The sequence below is a fragment of the Thamnophis sirtalis genome, unplaced genomic scaffold (assembly GCF_051295495.1).
Source record: "Thamnophis sirtalis isolate CommonGarterSnake01/CBP01778 unplaced genomic scaffold, rThaSir2_p1.2 scaffold_5, whole genome shotgun sequence".
NCBI classification, from domain to species: domain Eukaryota; kingdom Metazoa; phylum Chordata; class Lepidosauria; order Squamata; family Natricidae; genus Thamnophis; species Thamnophis sirtalis.
In genome coordinates, this window is record NW_028261385.1 from 121,357,958 (window position 1) to 121,374,999 (window position 17,042).

Below are 17,042 nucleotides of genomic sequence, written 5' to 3' on the forward strand. Positions count from 1 at the left end.
ATTTCTGAGAAGGAACTTCTATACTGTTATTCCCAAATAGCCACAAGAACATCTATGAATATATAATAAAGTTAGAAAGCTACAAGAAAGGAAAAAGGATTTTTTTTAGTGTAGAAAGGACCACACATACAAACATATATTTCTGGTATCTGTATGCATATACATACTTTTTCAGAAATATTTCAGAGGGTTCTTTCAGAAGGCTCTTTTGAGGCTCTTTTAAAGCATAACTTGATTGAGAAAATTTATCACAGTACACACTTCTTTCTAATTAGATGGAATAAGTTGGATGATTAGAACTGCATACTGAAAAGTATTAAAAGATTCGTGCAATTTCTTTTTGTATAATTAGAAAGGAATTTTCAAAAACTATAAAAAGCGAATGTAATTATGCAATTGAACACAGAAATTAAATATGAAGATCAAACTAACAAGGCAAATAACATAATACAATAAATTATATAAGCAGTTAGTGTCAAGGCTTAATTTAAACAGAATGTCTTAATTATGCAAAAGAGCTGAGTTAATGTAACTCTCTAAGGTTTCCTTCATTGTTTTTTCTTCAGAAACGATAAATCTTCTGTAGATCTACAGCAATGAGCTGGGAGTCTGTAAAACTACCATTGTCCATTAAACATAATTGTCCATTCTGCTGCACAAATCTTTTAAGAAAAGAGCTTCCCAGAGGGCTTGAATATAGGGTCACTTAAGAACTGAGTTACTTTTATTCTGTTTGCAAATTCTCTTCAACAGAGGTTACAGAAGGATAAAGTGTAAATACCTCACTGTAGTGATTGACTTCTCAAACATCAGTTATAGAAATCTAATATGTGAAATGTGATGAAGGGTTTAAGCAATCACAATGAAAAATTTCCACCTGTGTCAGAATATAATTAAATTCTTATTTAAGATTATTATCTTACCAAAACATAACGGTTTAACCACGAGAGGGTGGTATTAAATATTCTTTCCAGTGGATTTTTTCAATGCTTCCACCGATTTCATAAGTTCTACATGCATCTGTCCAGTTCACTGACTCAGTAAACATGAACTATTTCTAAGTTGTGCTAGACTTCTGTCTTCAACTTGAAGATAGCATAAAAGCTTCCTTATGCAGGGCTGGATTGCCTGTGTATTGATGATAGCATTTAGATTATAAGGAATGTTAATTACTATCAAAACCCCACCTAAAAGAATGAATGATTGTTAATCTATTTTAAGATCCAAAGCAATTGATTATGTCAATAACTCTTATAGAGGCCAATGCAGGGGTGGTTTTCAGCCGGTACGCACAGGAACATTCGTACTGCTTTGTGAAATTTAGTGTGCCTTCCTGTACCTGAGCTTCCGTAGCGGAATCCTCCCTCCCCTGGCCTGCCCCCACCCAGTTTGCTCACTCCCCCTGCTCGCCCGCCCAATCGCCACTCGCTTGCTCCCCCTGCCTGTCCGCACCAGGCTTGCCCCTCCCAGTATGGCTGTCAGGGCTGCTTCACTTAATAACCAAGAAAGAAACCACTCCATTTTGCAGAATTAAGAGTACTTTTACTGATTATAAGTAAATAGAAGCTAAGCAAAGCTGGATCTGAGCAAAAGTGCACGCAAGCAGTAGATATCAATACATGACCCATTCCCCTCCCCTTGGTAACCCCAGTCCATAGTCCAATCCAATATCTCCACAGCTGTCAGGTGGGAGACATCTTCAAAAATCATCATCAGGTTGGTATGCCGGACAGTTGGCCTTGGCGGGAAACTCCCTCCTTGCCACATGCGCAGTAGATGGCGAGAACAACTCCCAATTAACAGTCCTCCTGTACAGATTATTTCCCACACCCAAATACCATGCCCTCCCTCCCCGTTTCAATGGCAGCTGAAAAGCAAGCAGCAAAACAGAGGCTGACAGTGCCCACCCACTTCCTTTGCCGGAGCAGAGGATTGGGAGAAGCCCATGTGGCATGCGCTCCCTTCTCTTTGACAGCCGCCTGGTTTCTAATGGGGGTGGGGAAGAAATCCACACATTTTTCCTCCCTCTGCATGGATTTCCCCCCCCCATTGGAAACCAGGCGGCTGTCACACAAACACATACACACACACACACCAGAGCAATAAGAGGCTGAATTGGGAGTTCTGTGAATTGCCTTGTGGGACACAGAATGCCTTGATCATAGGATTTATTGGACACCGGTTTTAGTTCATAGAATATATCTATGAAAATAATTGGAAGGGATGTGTGTGTGAGAGAGAGTGGGGGGAGAGAAGAGAGAGAGAAAAAAGAGAGAAAGGAAGGAAGGAAGTGGGAGAGATACACACAAGAAAGCAAGGAAGAAGGAAGGGAGGGAGAGTGAGCGAAAAGAAAGAGAGAGACAAAGATAGAAAGAGAAAGGAGGAGCCAACGTTGCGATGATATGGATGTGCGGTCTTGATGCTCTGAGACTGCAGTCGATACTTTTGCCGCTGGGTGGTCCAATTGGACCCAATCGTCCCAAAGAGATGGTGAACAGGAAGAATATGTCTTGCTGACCTCAGGGATGTTGCAAAGTCCCTGATCGATGCAAGAGAAGTTCTTCAAGCCGGTGACAAAAAATCCAGGCAAGGCTGACGAAGTCGGGGCGGCTCCAAAACGGAAGGATACGGAAAGAGAAAGTGTTTCCAGCTAGTAAGGAACTTTTACTGTTTTAAAAAGAGATTGCCTATAAAAAACTTAAAATTAATTTAAATTGGAGAACAGAAGAATCAAGCGGCGGAATTAAATTTGGAATGGTTTTGGACAGTGGTTATGTTACTTTTTAAATGCTATCTTCATGGATGGAATTTATGCAAGCCTTTTTTTTTCATTTCAATTTTTATTTATTTCATTTTCATTTTCATTTTATACAATCACTTATATACTGTACGTAACAAGAAAAACAAAAAGAAAAAAAAAGAAAAGAAAAAACCCCAACATAACACTTCAATCCCCCATACACCCTCTCTTCTCCCCCTCCAACTTCCATTTCACCCCTCCAACATTCCCCTCTTCTACTTCCCTTCCCCCTCAGACATCTCCCCCTCCCTCCATCTCACCCTCCTTACATTCCCTCTCACTCCCTCTTTACTTCTCCCTCCTCTTTCCCTCTTCTCCTCGCTTTGGTGTATCCATCAGTTGTTTTTTTTTTTTTTAAATAAAAGAGAAAAAGAAAAAAAAAGGAAAACGAGCCCCAGTATACAAGTGAATTCTTATTGTTCTAAGAATTGAAACTGTAATTCCACCCTCCCCCCTCCCCCCTATAATCCCCCCTCCCTAACCCCCTTACGGCTTCGCAGGTCCCATACCCGGCATAATTCTTTAACAAGCATTTGAGTATAATAAGGCCAGCTAACTTTAAACTTAAAAAAAGAAAAGAAAAGAAAAGCCAAAAAAAAAAAAAGGGAATAATAAAAAATAAAGAAGAAAAAAAAAACCACACACACACCCAAAAAGAAAGGAGAAACAGAGAAGGGTCAATAAACCCACTATGTTAACACAGCTTCCCATTATCTGTAAATCTTAAACAATGTAATTCATTCCAAATTTCGATTATTTTACTACTTGCAGGGTTTCAAACTATATTAGAGCCAGGTAAGTTGATCAATTAGGATTCCCCAACTAAAAGTCTCATTGCTTTATCTATCTATTCAAACCGTTAATTTATCTCTTTTTTATCCGAATATCCAAACCTTTCTATAAAACCATTAAACTCAAGAACTTCTTTCATTTTTCATTTCCAACACCTCCCTTTCTATCCTTACCCACCTCCACATGTAAATTTTTTTTACCTTCCACCCTGCCTTTATCCATGTCCATATATATATTTTATCCGCGTCCATTGCTCCTCCCATATTTACTCCACTTTCCTGAAGACTCTCCGACCAGTCTTTCTTGACCTTATATTGAAATAGGAACTCAAACAAACATCTGCTTGCATTCTAGCCCCAAGTAGTCTAATTAAGCTTTCGCTACCCTTCCCTCTCCCACACGCCTCCCAACTCCGTTCGTCCCAGACCACAACTCAAAAAGATCGCAATCTCCGCTCTCCTCGCCTAGGAAAATAATTCATGCACAATTTGAGTTAGAGTTCAGACAAATCTTATATACAATATGTGTCCACAATCAGCAACGCTTCTTTCAGTCTCCATGTCTCATCATCAATATACCACTTTTCCATTTTATCCCAGACGGGAATCATAAAGCTTTAAGAACATCGCTTAGTCTTTATTCTTTAGTCTTCTGCCCTTCCGGAAGAGGAAAGCAACACCCTCCGCCTTGTAGCCACGTGTCTCGCTGTTTGTCTTCTCCTTCTCCTTGTCTATCTCCAGGTCCGGATGAATCAGGAAGTCCCGCCTTCAGGGTCTCGTAGTAAAATTCTCGGGCTTCACAGACAGAATTGATGCGGTGTTTTTGTTTGCCAAATGTAACTGTAATACCAGCTGGGACTTCCCATTTGTATGGAATCTGAGAATTTCTGAGTTCTTCGGTTAAGAAAGCGTACTCTCTCCTTGTTCTTAATATTTGAGATGGTAGTTCTTTGAAAACAATCAAGTCCTGTCCATCAATTCTCAACCTCTTTCCGTAAAGCCTCTGTATTATCTCATTTCTGGATTCCCTTGTGGTAAAGTATATAATTATGTCCCTCGGAAGCTGTCGCTGTTTTGCTACCCACGAATTCTGGCGGTAAATTCTTTGAATCTGCCAATCAAAGTTAAATCCCGGACTTCCCACCAAGCGGCTGAAAGCCTCAAAGAAAATCTGTTTCAAATTCTCCTGTTGGTTTTCACGCAGTCCTCTAACTCTTATAGCAAAGGCAGTCTTATTATAATTTATCATGACAAGTTGTCTTTGAGCAGTTTCAATTTCCTGTTGTAAGGTTTCAATTTTGGATATCAAATTAAGGTTAGTTTCTTCCAAAAGTTCCAATTTATCCTCCGTTTCAGCAATATAATCTGTCATGACTGTCATTACTCCGATCATATCCTCCTTTGCCTGAGCAATTTTAGCATCAAATTGATCACATAAATCCGATATCAATTGATTAATTTCCTGTCTGAAATCATTAAGCGTTTTGAGAAGAAATTCTTGTGTTAGCAAATCTCCCGTGGAGGGTGTAGGAGACAAGGGTAGCGGCTTCATAGCAGTTTTTGGAGATATGTTATTAGGGAAGCGCTTCTGTTTAGATTTGGGAGCCATTCCAGAGTAAAAATAAAAGACAAGCAATCAAGCGAGCCAAAAATCAAAGTCTCTGCTCCCCTCAGTTAATCTTTTAGCAATTAGTACGGAGAAGCCTTCAGGAAGGTAGGGCTGACTAAGTACGTCACATCAAACACAAAAGCTACAAGATCGCCATCTTGTGACGCAGCTAAAAAAGAAAGGGAGCCTTTTGCAAAGTTGAAGCTGGTATTTTGAATAGTAATGGAAGAAATTCCTCAGGAATGGTCCCCGCCCGGATTAACATTTAAATAGCTTAGCTTTGTCCTGGGGGGGGGGGGCAATCTGCCTAGGGCTGCAAAAAAGGCAGCGCGGAAAACTGGCCGGAGTAAAGGCTCAGCTAATGTTGAACCTCTTCTCCATTCACAGCAAAAAAAAGCTATGAATTACAAAGAGATCCTAACGACTGACCTTTTCCCTGCCCCTTTCTGCCAGAAAGGGGAGATATCTATAGATCTTATAAGATATACGAACCAGAGTCCTGACAGGAGCTTCGTTGAGCTCCCGACGGCGGCAGGCTCCACCCCCCGAAGCCGAATTTATGCAAGCCTTTTAAAACAAATGGATTAAGTTTTCTTCTTCTATTTTTTCTTTTATTATTCTCTGTAACCTATGGTCTAAAATTTTCCTTTTTCATTACTGTGGGTGTTGTTCTAACTCATTTAAAAATTGGATTCTTTTTTTCTAACTTGAAATACGAAAAAGATACAAAAGAAATAAGGAAATTTGCAACAATAACACAGCTACTCGGAAGTTGGGAGGTTTGTGTATTGGAGTTTATGTATTGGAAATGGAACACTTTTTTTTCCTTCACTGATTGTTTTGGCTTGGCACTACAAAGTCTCACTGCTTGGTTATAGAGAGTAATAAGAAGGGAAGCATACAGGTGTCCCTTTGAAGTATATCTTTAACCAGAGAAAAGTAAAAACAAACGTTTTTGTGAATCTACGTTTAATTTTATTAACCTTCCAAGCTAGAGCAGCTGTGTTTGTTAGCTGGAGAGAATGGCACAATTTCAAAAGCAAACAGACATTTTAAGCTTGCAAAAGATACTTTCAGAAATACAGAAATTATCAAATACATATGAGAGGATAGAGGAGAAGGTGGAAGACTTAGAGCTTATAACAGCAAAATATGATGAAGAAGTTGAGTATGTCTATCAAATGCAAAATGTGGTGGTTAAAACTCAAAAAATTGAAGTGGAAAATGAATATAAAGAGATTAAATCTGCTGATATTTATGGTGATTGGTTTGTCTCTGAAAATGGAAAGAATGGAACACTGAAAGAGGAATTAAATGTAGGGGAAATTTATCCCAGAGGTCAAGATACAGAAGAAGAAAAAAACCAAAGAATCTATGGATTTAAAGAGAGAAATTCTATTAGCAAAAGCATTGATAACACTGCTGACAATCAAAGATAAACTGACTAAGGAAACAGAAAGAGGGCATCAAGATTACATGAGAGATCTTATAAGCAAGGAGTTGCTAAGAGGAGTCCATACAAAGTTGATCAAGGAGATGATTAGAGGACCGGCACCACAAATGGCAGAAGATATGAGACTGTTTTGCTATTGGAAAGATACAAGTTGATAGATGGAAGAATATAATTTTGTATTTGTATTTGTTTATTATTTATAGGCCGCCCTTTTCCCTGAGGGGACTCAGGGCGGCTTACAATTTATGGGGAGGGGAATACAAGACAAGACATGAGACAGTACATAAGTAAAAATAGAACACAACATTCATTCATCATTCGGGTGGGGACGGATTAGAATCTTTATCCCCAGGCCTGACGGGATAGCCAGGTCTTGAGGGCTGTGCGGAAGGTCTGGACGGTGGTGAGGGTGCGAATCTCCACGGGGAGATCGTTCCAAATTAAAAACTAGTTAAACTTAGTGAAATTTGTTGACAATAGATATAGTTTAAATAAATAATTGATAATGTTACTAATGTATACAATGTGTAGTGTTATTATGAGTATAATTAGATATGAATATTGAATGGTACCCATGTAAGGAAGATTAGAAACCCCTTTGGTTTATACATAAAGCTTAATAAAAAAAGAACAAAGTTAGATATAGTTAAAGTTTTGATTATTAGGGGGAAAATGTTATGATACAGAATATAGTCAAATAAAGTAGGGATAAGAATATAAGAATCACTTTCCAATAGTGATATTGGAAAGGAGGATTAGAAAACTTTGTTATTAAATATTATGGATGTTTAGCTAGAATAGGACATAAGGATTTAGTGTTAGTGGAGGATTTTAGAAATAGTAATTGAAAGTCAGTATGTGGTTATGTATTACATTTTGGTATATTCTATGATAAAGGACGCTTAAACAATTATAGTCAAATGAAAATGGAGATATGATGATGATGACATGTATAAATATTTGAGTTAAAATACTCAAAATAAGTTAAAATAAGTTAAAATAAGTTAATATGAATTATGTTTGTTGACTGTGGAAGAGATGCACGAAAATCTTTTTGTAACCAACTGATACACTTTCTATAGCATGTAAAGAAGGATGTTGTATTTGTTTTAAATTAAAAATAAAAAAAATTTAAAAAGAGAGAAAGAGAAAGAGAGAAAGAAAAAGAGAAAGAAGAAAAGAGAAAGGAAGGAAGGGAAAAAAGAAAAATAAGGAAAGTGGGAGAGAGAGAGAGAGACGAAAGAAAGAAAGAGGGAGAGAGAGAGAGACAAAAAGAAGGAAGGAAGGAAGGAAGGAAGGAAGTAAGGAAAGAAAAAAAGAAAGAAAGAAAGAGAACTTATGACCACAATTGAGCCCAAAATTTTGGTTGCTAAGCAAGAGCGTTGTTAAGTGAGTTTCACCACATTTTCCAAGTTGGCCATGCTCATGTCACATGACTGCCAAATCTCTCCCACCCGGTCACATGACCACCAACCCACGCCCACCCGGTCACATAACCACCAAGCCACTCCCACAAAACATGCAACACCTACAGAATAGGTTCTAAAAAATTTTGAAACCCACCACTGGGCCAATGGAAATACTATACTCAAAGATGGTATAAATTGAATAGGGTAAAATAGTAAAATATGACTATGATCCCCTGGTTTGTCTTACTAAAGAAGTCAATGTTTTAAAATAAGAATATTTTCCTTCAGATACAGCAGAATTTAGGTTTACCACCGTATTATTTTTAATCGAGGGACATAGTGTAAATCTATAAAGTAATCTATAGTGAAATGGCCAGATCTGAATCCTCCCCATTTATGATTATTATTTAACTATTTCCCCATAGCTTCAGTGCTGTCACATCTATTTCATGTGTGTTGCTATATTGTTCCACATGTCAGGTCAATTGGAAGAATTTAAATTACTTTCTTTTAATAGACGAAGCAATTTTGTTACATATAACGCTACAAAATTTGGGACAGCAACAATTGATATCCGTAAGTTCTGCTAAATAATAGGCTTATATGGTGTCTTACAGAAAAGTTCTAATTATGGACATTTAAATGTTATTTTATCTTTGGAGTGTGTCTCTCTGATCCTTGGTCAAAATAAATTGAATCAATTAATATCCATGGATTCCAATTTTTAGATTTAAATAATGATGATTTATCACAATAGCTATAACATTAATAACATCACTGTCATCTGTTTTATTTGGCTTACCCAGAAGGTCTACTTTCTTGGGAATTACAGATAATTCTTTTAAAACATTTTGTCATTTTTGTCATTGTAGAAATTCAGAAGCAAAATAATTAGTTTTATTTAGTGTGTTTCACTTGACAGCCTTCTTCCTACTGGACAATCACTTAAATATGAGCCAGTAGCATGCTGCAGCTGTTAAAAAAGCTAATGCAGTCCTAGGATGCATTAACAGAAGAATACTCAAGATTACATGAAGTATTAGCACTACTTTATAATGTCTTGATACGATCACACTCAGACTATTGCATCCAGTTTTGATCACTACAATATAAAAAAGATGCTGAGAATCTAGAAAGAGTGTAGAGAAGAGCAATGATGATGATTGGGAGACTAGAGGCTAAAACATATGAAAAATGTTTGCAGGAATTGGGTATGTCTAGTTTAATGAAAAGAAAGATTAGGATGAAATTGTGGCAGTGTTCCAATATCTAAGGGGCTGCCACAAAGAAGAGGCGGTTAACTTATTCCCCAAAGCACCTGAAGGCAAGACAAAAAGCAATAGATGGAAACTAATCAAGAAGAAATCCAACTTAGAAATAAGGAGGAATTTCCTGACAGAACAATTAATAAGTGAATCAGCTTGCCTTTGGAAGTTGTTGATGCTACATCACTAGAGGTTTTTAAGAAGAGATTATACAACCACTTTGAAATGGTATAGGGTCTCATGCTTGAGCAGGGGGTTGGACTAGACGTTCTACAAGGTCCCTTCCAATTCTGCTATTCTGTTAATTCAAAAAGGGAACAGATCAAGCAATAGTTACCAAATATAGCTGTATCCAGAGTGTTTTTTCAAGAGAGAGCAATGTGTAATCATACAATAATCTCCTCCCAAACTGAAGCATTGACTACTACTGCATCTAGTTTGTTACATCCTATCTTCCGCCAGAAAGAGCATGGTTCAAGTATACAAGAGAGAGTACCCATGCTGGAAAGCAACCAATCCATTTCTTCAGAGACCACTGATCAAAAGAAGTCTCAGATAACATGGTGGGTTACTGCTACTGTCACCACTATGAACTCTGACCATAAGAAACCAGGATCTCAGCAAATCTAAATAATTCATTGGCAGAATGCTGAACAAAATAGTGACAAAAGCCAAAAGGGTGGCTTATTTGTGTTCTCCTTTCTACAATCCTAAATAAAATCACTGGTCAATAGTTTCCTTGTGAAATAAGGGAGGAGTAATGATGTATCACCTTTCATCATCACAGTGTAGGCTCAAGCCTGAGCTTGTTATCTGAATTTAGTCAGTCGTCTTCTAATGTTGTGAGCTTCAATTTTGTCATCTAATCTCCTGAAAAAAATCAATGAGCACGCTAGGATTGACACATTGAGATATACTTCAGATAATTTATAAAGCTCAAGTCATGATACGCTGAGACAATCAACAGAATGCATATTCCTTTCTCTATCTTTGGGTTACTGTGGAACCCAAAACCCAGAAGGGCAGATGTCCAAGAGGATGAGAGCATTGCCGTCACCTAGCCAGATTTCAATAATACATTTCAGCTGTCTACTATCTATAATCAAGTCATGAAGAAACTTAGCAATTACAAATGGATCTGGCATTTACTCCAACCAATATGAATCCAAGGCCACCAGTGATCTGAATACTAAGATCTGGAAATAGAGCATGCTTTCCAGACTTACTCAACAGGATTTTCTAGAATACAATGTAACTAATGGTATCTAATACTTTTGAGAAGTCCAAAACAAAGGAAATAGATTGTATTTCTATTGTGCATTCTATTGTATTAACCACCAGAATGCAAGGAAGAAATGACAATGGTTTTATAGATTTTATAGAACTAAAACAAAACTATAGTATTAAACTATAAGGAGCTCATTTACACCATATTAATCACAAGGCAATCATTGAATGTGATAATATATTGTTAAGAATTGAGAATCATTGTTGAGAATGATTGTTACAGATCATTGTTTGATCTTAGAACTGTCACTAGCTTATGAACTATAAACTTATACATTAAAAAAGATTATAAATTACTTCAATCTTGGTTAATGTGTCCCAAAAGTTTCATAATTCATCCAATAGCAGCAATAGTTCTGAAAATTCTTCAAGCATAACTTACCATAAATAAGTCACGTGCACCTAAATCAACTGCTAGCAGAAAGGCCTTTTCAAATCTTTGATGCCTATAGAATGAACAGAAACAAAAATTATTGAAATATATGGTACTCAAAGCCTCCCTGCTCCCATCAAATCTAGACGTGAGTAAGAGACAAGGGAAGGGATATACTCTACACATCGATGATTCCAAATTCACCTCTTTTTTACATTGCAAGTGCAATGTACCATATTTTTTGGAGTATAAGATGCTCCAGAGTGTAAGACACACATTAGTTTTTAGGGAGGAAAACAAAAAAAAAGAAAAAAGTCTGCCTCTGCCTAACAGCATCCATTGGTATTCATCTGACTAGCGTTCTTACAGCAAACAGTAAAAAGCCTGATCAGCTTCAGCACTTTATTGCACCCTGATTCCGCATGAGCAGCTGACTGGTGGGTGGATCGGCCTCCCGGAAATACCCTCAATCAGCTGTCCAGGCTGCGGGGATTGCCACAGATCATCGCTGCCTCAATGCCTTGTGTTTTTGGCTTTTCTGCCTTGCGTTTTTGGCCTCAGCGTCACATTTTCGGCATCTGTAAGTGGAGGACTACCTGTAAAATGTTCTTTTCCAACATTTATTATTGTATCATTTATCAATCTTAGAAATTATTGATGGAATTATGTACAAGTGTAAAATACTTTGTACCAATTTTATTTCAAGCTGTAATTTGGAGTAAATGTTATGGATTTGATCCATAATTATTTCCATTGCTGTGTATTGATTGTCTTAGAAATTTTGTTTCCATTTTCTCATCCAGCTATTTGTTCTGTTCCTGTATTGTATATAAGTAAGAGTTTATATATGTGCCCTGATAAATGATAATTATTTTGTTTATACATTTCAAATTTTGCCTTTTAAAAAAAATATCTCTTCCTCATTCTTAAGATTAGATTGTATCCTTCCAGCTATGATAGAGTTGTAGCATTCACAAAATATTTCTCGCTGTGCCTTTAATCTATTCCTTGGATGGGAGTGAATCATGTCTGCGTTGGTAATTAAATTTTTCTTACTGTAATTATCTGCAACATGGAAGGCATTTGAAGGAAAAACTAATGTTGGAATTTTTAGGTTTATTATTTTATTTGTAAAATTCCATTTTTTGAAATAAACTTTGTTTGATATTTGTTTTTAAATTTGTATCCTCCTTTGTGTTTTTGTACCACAAATATCTATGAGGTCCATTAATTAGGCTGACTCTTTCCAGTATTGACATTTTGCTATTAGAGAATTTTATTCACTCTGTTATCCATGACAACAAACATGCTTTTTGCTATATCTTAACATTTGGAAAAGCAAGATCATCTCTATCTTTTGAATCTTATAATATTTTTAATTTAATATGGGTCTTTTCCCACTCCATATAAATTTGTTGACAAATTTCCTGTGATTATTGTAAATGTCTCTGAGACTATAATAGAAGCCATTTCCAACAAATAATTTATCATGGGTAATGTATTCATTTCAGTAATTGCAACTGATCTTAACTAAGATGGCTTTGTTCTTGTCAGTAGATCATTATTTCATTTTCCATTTACACATACCATATCATTCTCATTTTCTTCTAATACTTTGTTTGTGTATAGGTACATTGCTTAAATTGCTTGTCTTTGATTTTATAAGGGCTACAAATAATTCTTAACTTTTACTGCCTCTTAGTTTCCCAACGTCTTATTATTCAGATACTTCTGTTTACCTTTTATCTTTCTATATAGGCACAATCCATCACAATCTTCCAAAATACTCTGCTTTGAAACTGATGTTAATTAAAAATGCTGATAAGAAGTTGTGAACCTGTTGTTTCACATTTCACATTTATTTTGCTCAACCTTTTTAATTCCATTAATAATCAGCTATTATATTTTAATTGTATTTGGCCTTTCATCTGTTCTAGCTTTAACCCTCTGGTGGTTATGTAAACTTAAAAATATTATTGAAAGCTGCATTGAGTAAACTAATCAACATGTCTACACCTAAAAGAGTCCTATAGCAGAGGCAAATAGAGGCAAAAATGAGTTCATACTACTATTATAAATCTCTATTTTGCAGATATGATGGCCCAACAATTTTTAAAAGTGCAGTAGATGAGAACATTTATGAACATATTCTAGAATTCAAGCATTTTACATTCTGATTTAAAGCCATTTGTCACTTTGAAGGTGGGAAATAGAAAATAATATGTGACTCCATCGTCTTCAAAAACACAAACCCTTCAGAATCCAATGCTGTACAACTTATTCTCTGCAAGTACAACCAGTTTTGAAATGTACATAACTGTTTCTTTATATTCCTCTTCTATTTTACCTAGTTTTGTTTGCAATGTGAATTGCATAGAATACTTGGCTCACATTGCCATATGGCATCAAAATATTTAAACAAAATAAAAACTGTCACTGAAACTGCCTTGACCTAAAAATATTGTAGAATGAAAAAAATGAAAATGTTACTGGATGAAATCTTTATTTTTAATAAAAACTTAAGATACGGTGATATCAGAGTCTCTATCTCTAATTTTATAGAACAAACCAGCCTTTTCATTTTGTCTTGGAATCATACTGACGCCAATACATTTTGATTATCTTTACAAAGTGATTAGAAGCTAAAATGTATTCCAAAAAGGATGTCTATTAACAGATTTCAGGATTCTTGTTAAATCTTTTTCCTGAAAGTTATTTTTGATACTAACACCTGAACAAACTCTTAATTAGCTTTTGGGTATAAAGCATAATTTAGGTGCTTCAAAACTACCATCTGCCCCGTAACACCACGAGATACATGTAACATTAATATTCAGGAACCACTCTTAACTGCTTAAGCCAACCATATTTTTACATAGTGATGACATCGACTGACATAATAAAAAACAGTAGTAAAGGATGTTCTTATAAAGAGGTGGAAATTCCTAAGAACGTTACATTTATTAATTTTCTCTTTCAAAATATTTTTTTTAAATATGTTCTCATCTAGAATATTTAAGGATATTAGCTATCTCAGCAGGGAAGAGAAATGTGCTTTGCTAATGGCTAAATCAAATCACCCTTACAAGGGAGCTTTATTGCTGAATGAGGTTTTTTGTCTTTCTACTTTTTCTTTTCTCTTATTAGGGAACTGTCAATTAAGTTATTAAGCTATTGACACTTTTATTCCTTTATACACCATATATTTATTTTTCCTTTAGGAAGAAGACATTGCAGTAATCTTTCACATTCAGTAAATGTAAAAGCCCAGAGATTCACCAGATATAAACTGCTCTGAATTACATAAAAAAGAATCAAGTGATACAAAGCAATACCCTGTTTCCCTGAAAATAAGACCTCCCTGGATAATAAGCCCAACTGGGCTTTTGAGCACATGCACTAAAATAAGCCCTCCCCTGAAAATAAGCCCTCCCTGAAAATATTGCAACACAGCAGCAGCCATGAGGTGACCACACTCACTGCCTCCTGCACCTCAAAAATAATAAGACCTCCCTGAAAATAAGTCCAAGTGCTTATTTCAGGGGTCCAAAGAAAATAAGACCCTGTCTTATTTTGGGAGAAACACGGTACATGCTTAGTTTTGTGAATCTTTTGAAAGTTCACAAAGAGTATTTAGAAGTAAAAATTATTATGAAATTAAGTCTAAAAAGACATTGCGTGTGCATTTATATACATTGCCTTTAAGTATTTAATTATGTCTGCATTTTTTCATTCATTGTTTTTCTACTTGAGTAGAAAAGGGACCACATTATAGTAACTAAATAGTTTTCTAGGTTTTGTAATTAGTGGTATTTATTTCATTATTTGAAAATAAAAATATGGCCAGCTTATGACAACCCTAGGTGGCTAGCAAGAAAATATACAAATAATAAAAACATAAGATTAACGTTCTATCAGATCACAACTGTCATAACATTACCCACTTAAGAAAAATGCAAAAATATTCTGGATTTGCCTTCTATCCTGACCTAAAGCCTAAGGAAGGATTCCTTTGGGACGGCAAGAAGAATAGGGATCTTCTATATCTAAGGAAACTATATGTTCGCAGGGAAGGTATACTATGGAAAAGGCTCGCTTCCTAGTACCACAGATGTCAACATTAAATATTGTTGAAGTGAGCTACCCCATCCAGCCTAGTAGGATGGGAAGTGTCCTCAGTAGGATGGTTGATCCCAAAATAACCTGGTCCTGTGCCATATAGGGCTTTAAAGGTGAAATCAGCCTTTTGAATTGGACCCATAAAGAAACTGGAAGACAGTACAGCTTGCATATCAATGGTATAACACAGGCCAACCAAAAGGAACCCAAAATTGCCAACTGAAATTTCTGGGTAATCTGCAAGCCCATATAAAGCACATAATGTCATTTAAATAATGACTGTGAAAGATGATTTCACAGGCATTTGTCCTCTGTAATATACTATTATATGGGTTTTATTGTTCTCTGGCATAGGAATATTTAATTAAATAACCTTTTACAATTTATGGCTATTTTAATCTTGTTTATGAACAGTAAGGTTGTAAGCCACTTAGAGTTGCTTGGCGATTAAAATGACAAATAAACCAAGTAAAACAAATAAGTGAGATACAAAATCTTAGTATGCTGAAAACAGAGCAAATATATATAGCACCTGAAATTTGTGTGCGTGTGTCTTCTAGAAAATATGTTAAATGCTTTAATAATTTCTTATGGAAATAGTATAAATTCTTTGAAATTGATAAAAGTCAAGATAGTTGTTCACCTGAGCAGATGGTGGAAGAACCTTCGTGCATATCTGCTGATCTGGTCCCTGTATCCCAAAACAGTTGTCTCAGACAAAGGTCGGGTTGGTGCATAAAATGTCCCAAGAGTTGCCTCCAGCTGTGCTGTGGAGTTCAAACACAGCAGCAGTTAAACAAATGGAGTACCTTCCCTTCAAGAAATATGGGCTTATGTCTTCAGACATCCAAGCTTTTCAAATGACCCTACAGCTCGGAAGAATACATTTTTAAAAAAGTGACAGAACAGAAACAAATCTATGTATGAGCAATCATTTCAGGCAGCACCTATGATGATTTGGAGCAATAACAAAAATCTGTCAGGATCTTAGAATAAATGGATCACTAATTATTTTAATGTGGCAAGAATGATTAATGACTATGGTAAACTTCAAGCAAAGTTTTTCCTACTAATAAGCACTCTCCTTTTTTATCCCTCCCACTCTCACTTAGCTTGTCAGAACTTTTCCGCTGTCCCACGGGTAAAAATCTTTTCCAAGGTTAGCCCCTGGGGGAAGAGACTTGACCTCTGTAGGTATTTCAGCAGCTCTAAAAGAAGCATTGATAACTGTAGGAATCTTTTTTCTGCTTTCAGTATTGGTTGGTAGGCTTCAATAGTTACAAGGTGAGTAATATCTTAATATGTCATGATAATATAGTATCTAACTGCAAACTTCCAGCTTTACTATAATGTGCAATATGGATGTTGCTTCCTTTCTGAAATATTGGAAGTTTTACAATGATAGCTGCTTGCCACCTGCTGTAGGACAGGAAAAAGGGAAACTTTTTTCAGTATGTTCTTTTACCTTCTGCCAAAATATACAAGTTAAATAAAGATAACATTATTATTAGATTTGTTAAGATTGATGAACAATTTTACAAATCATTCACATTTGTGCCTCCAATCTGGGACTCATGACAATTCAGCAATATTATTTGGCAGCAATTCCTTGGCCTTCTTTGGATTATTTTTATCATCATTTCTTTCATAAATTGCCAAGATTTGGGTTTTCAGTAGGTTTCCCATGGAAGATTGCAAGAAGATGAGGCATTTTGCTTTAAGGTATCATAATACTGTTTATGGAACGGAATGAACTTTTTTAGCTTCTTAATCCAAACTTTTTTGAAGCACCAGAACTACAATTACCACTAAGTAGGAATAATATAATGTATGGCGAAGGTCACTGCAGACATGAGTTTCACACAACTTGTATTCTCTGGATATCTATCTAGCTTGAATAAAAGTGAAATGTTGCAGAAGTTTAAACTTAAAGAAT

General features: G+C 36.0%; 1 protein-coding gene across 10 annotated transcripts in view; it reads right to left on the reverse strand.

Annotated features, from left to right (window-relative positions):
- The window catches only part of WDPCP (WD repeat containing planar cell polarity effector), a 151,258-nt gene that overhangs the window by 56,073 nt on the left and 78,143 nt on the right, over window positions 1-17,042 (reverse strand). For 9 of the 10 annotated variants that reach the window (XR_015696800.1, XM_087716805.1, XM_087716804.1 and 6 more), the window contains 2 exons: window positions 15,750-15,873; window positions 10,997-11,060 (listed from right to left, as the gene is read on the reverse strand). Coding sequence is in view for 8 of the 10 variants with exons in the window: in XM_087716805.1 (XP_087572931.1) it covers window positions 10,997-11,060; window positions 15,750-15,873 (188 nt within the window). In the remaining 2 variants the exon portion in view is untranslated. Of the gene's footprint in view, window positions 1-167; window positions 268-10,996; window positions 11,061-15,749; window positions 15,874-17,042 lie in introns of all 10 variants that reach the window. The other variant, XR_015696799.1, reaches the window with a different exon arrangement.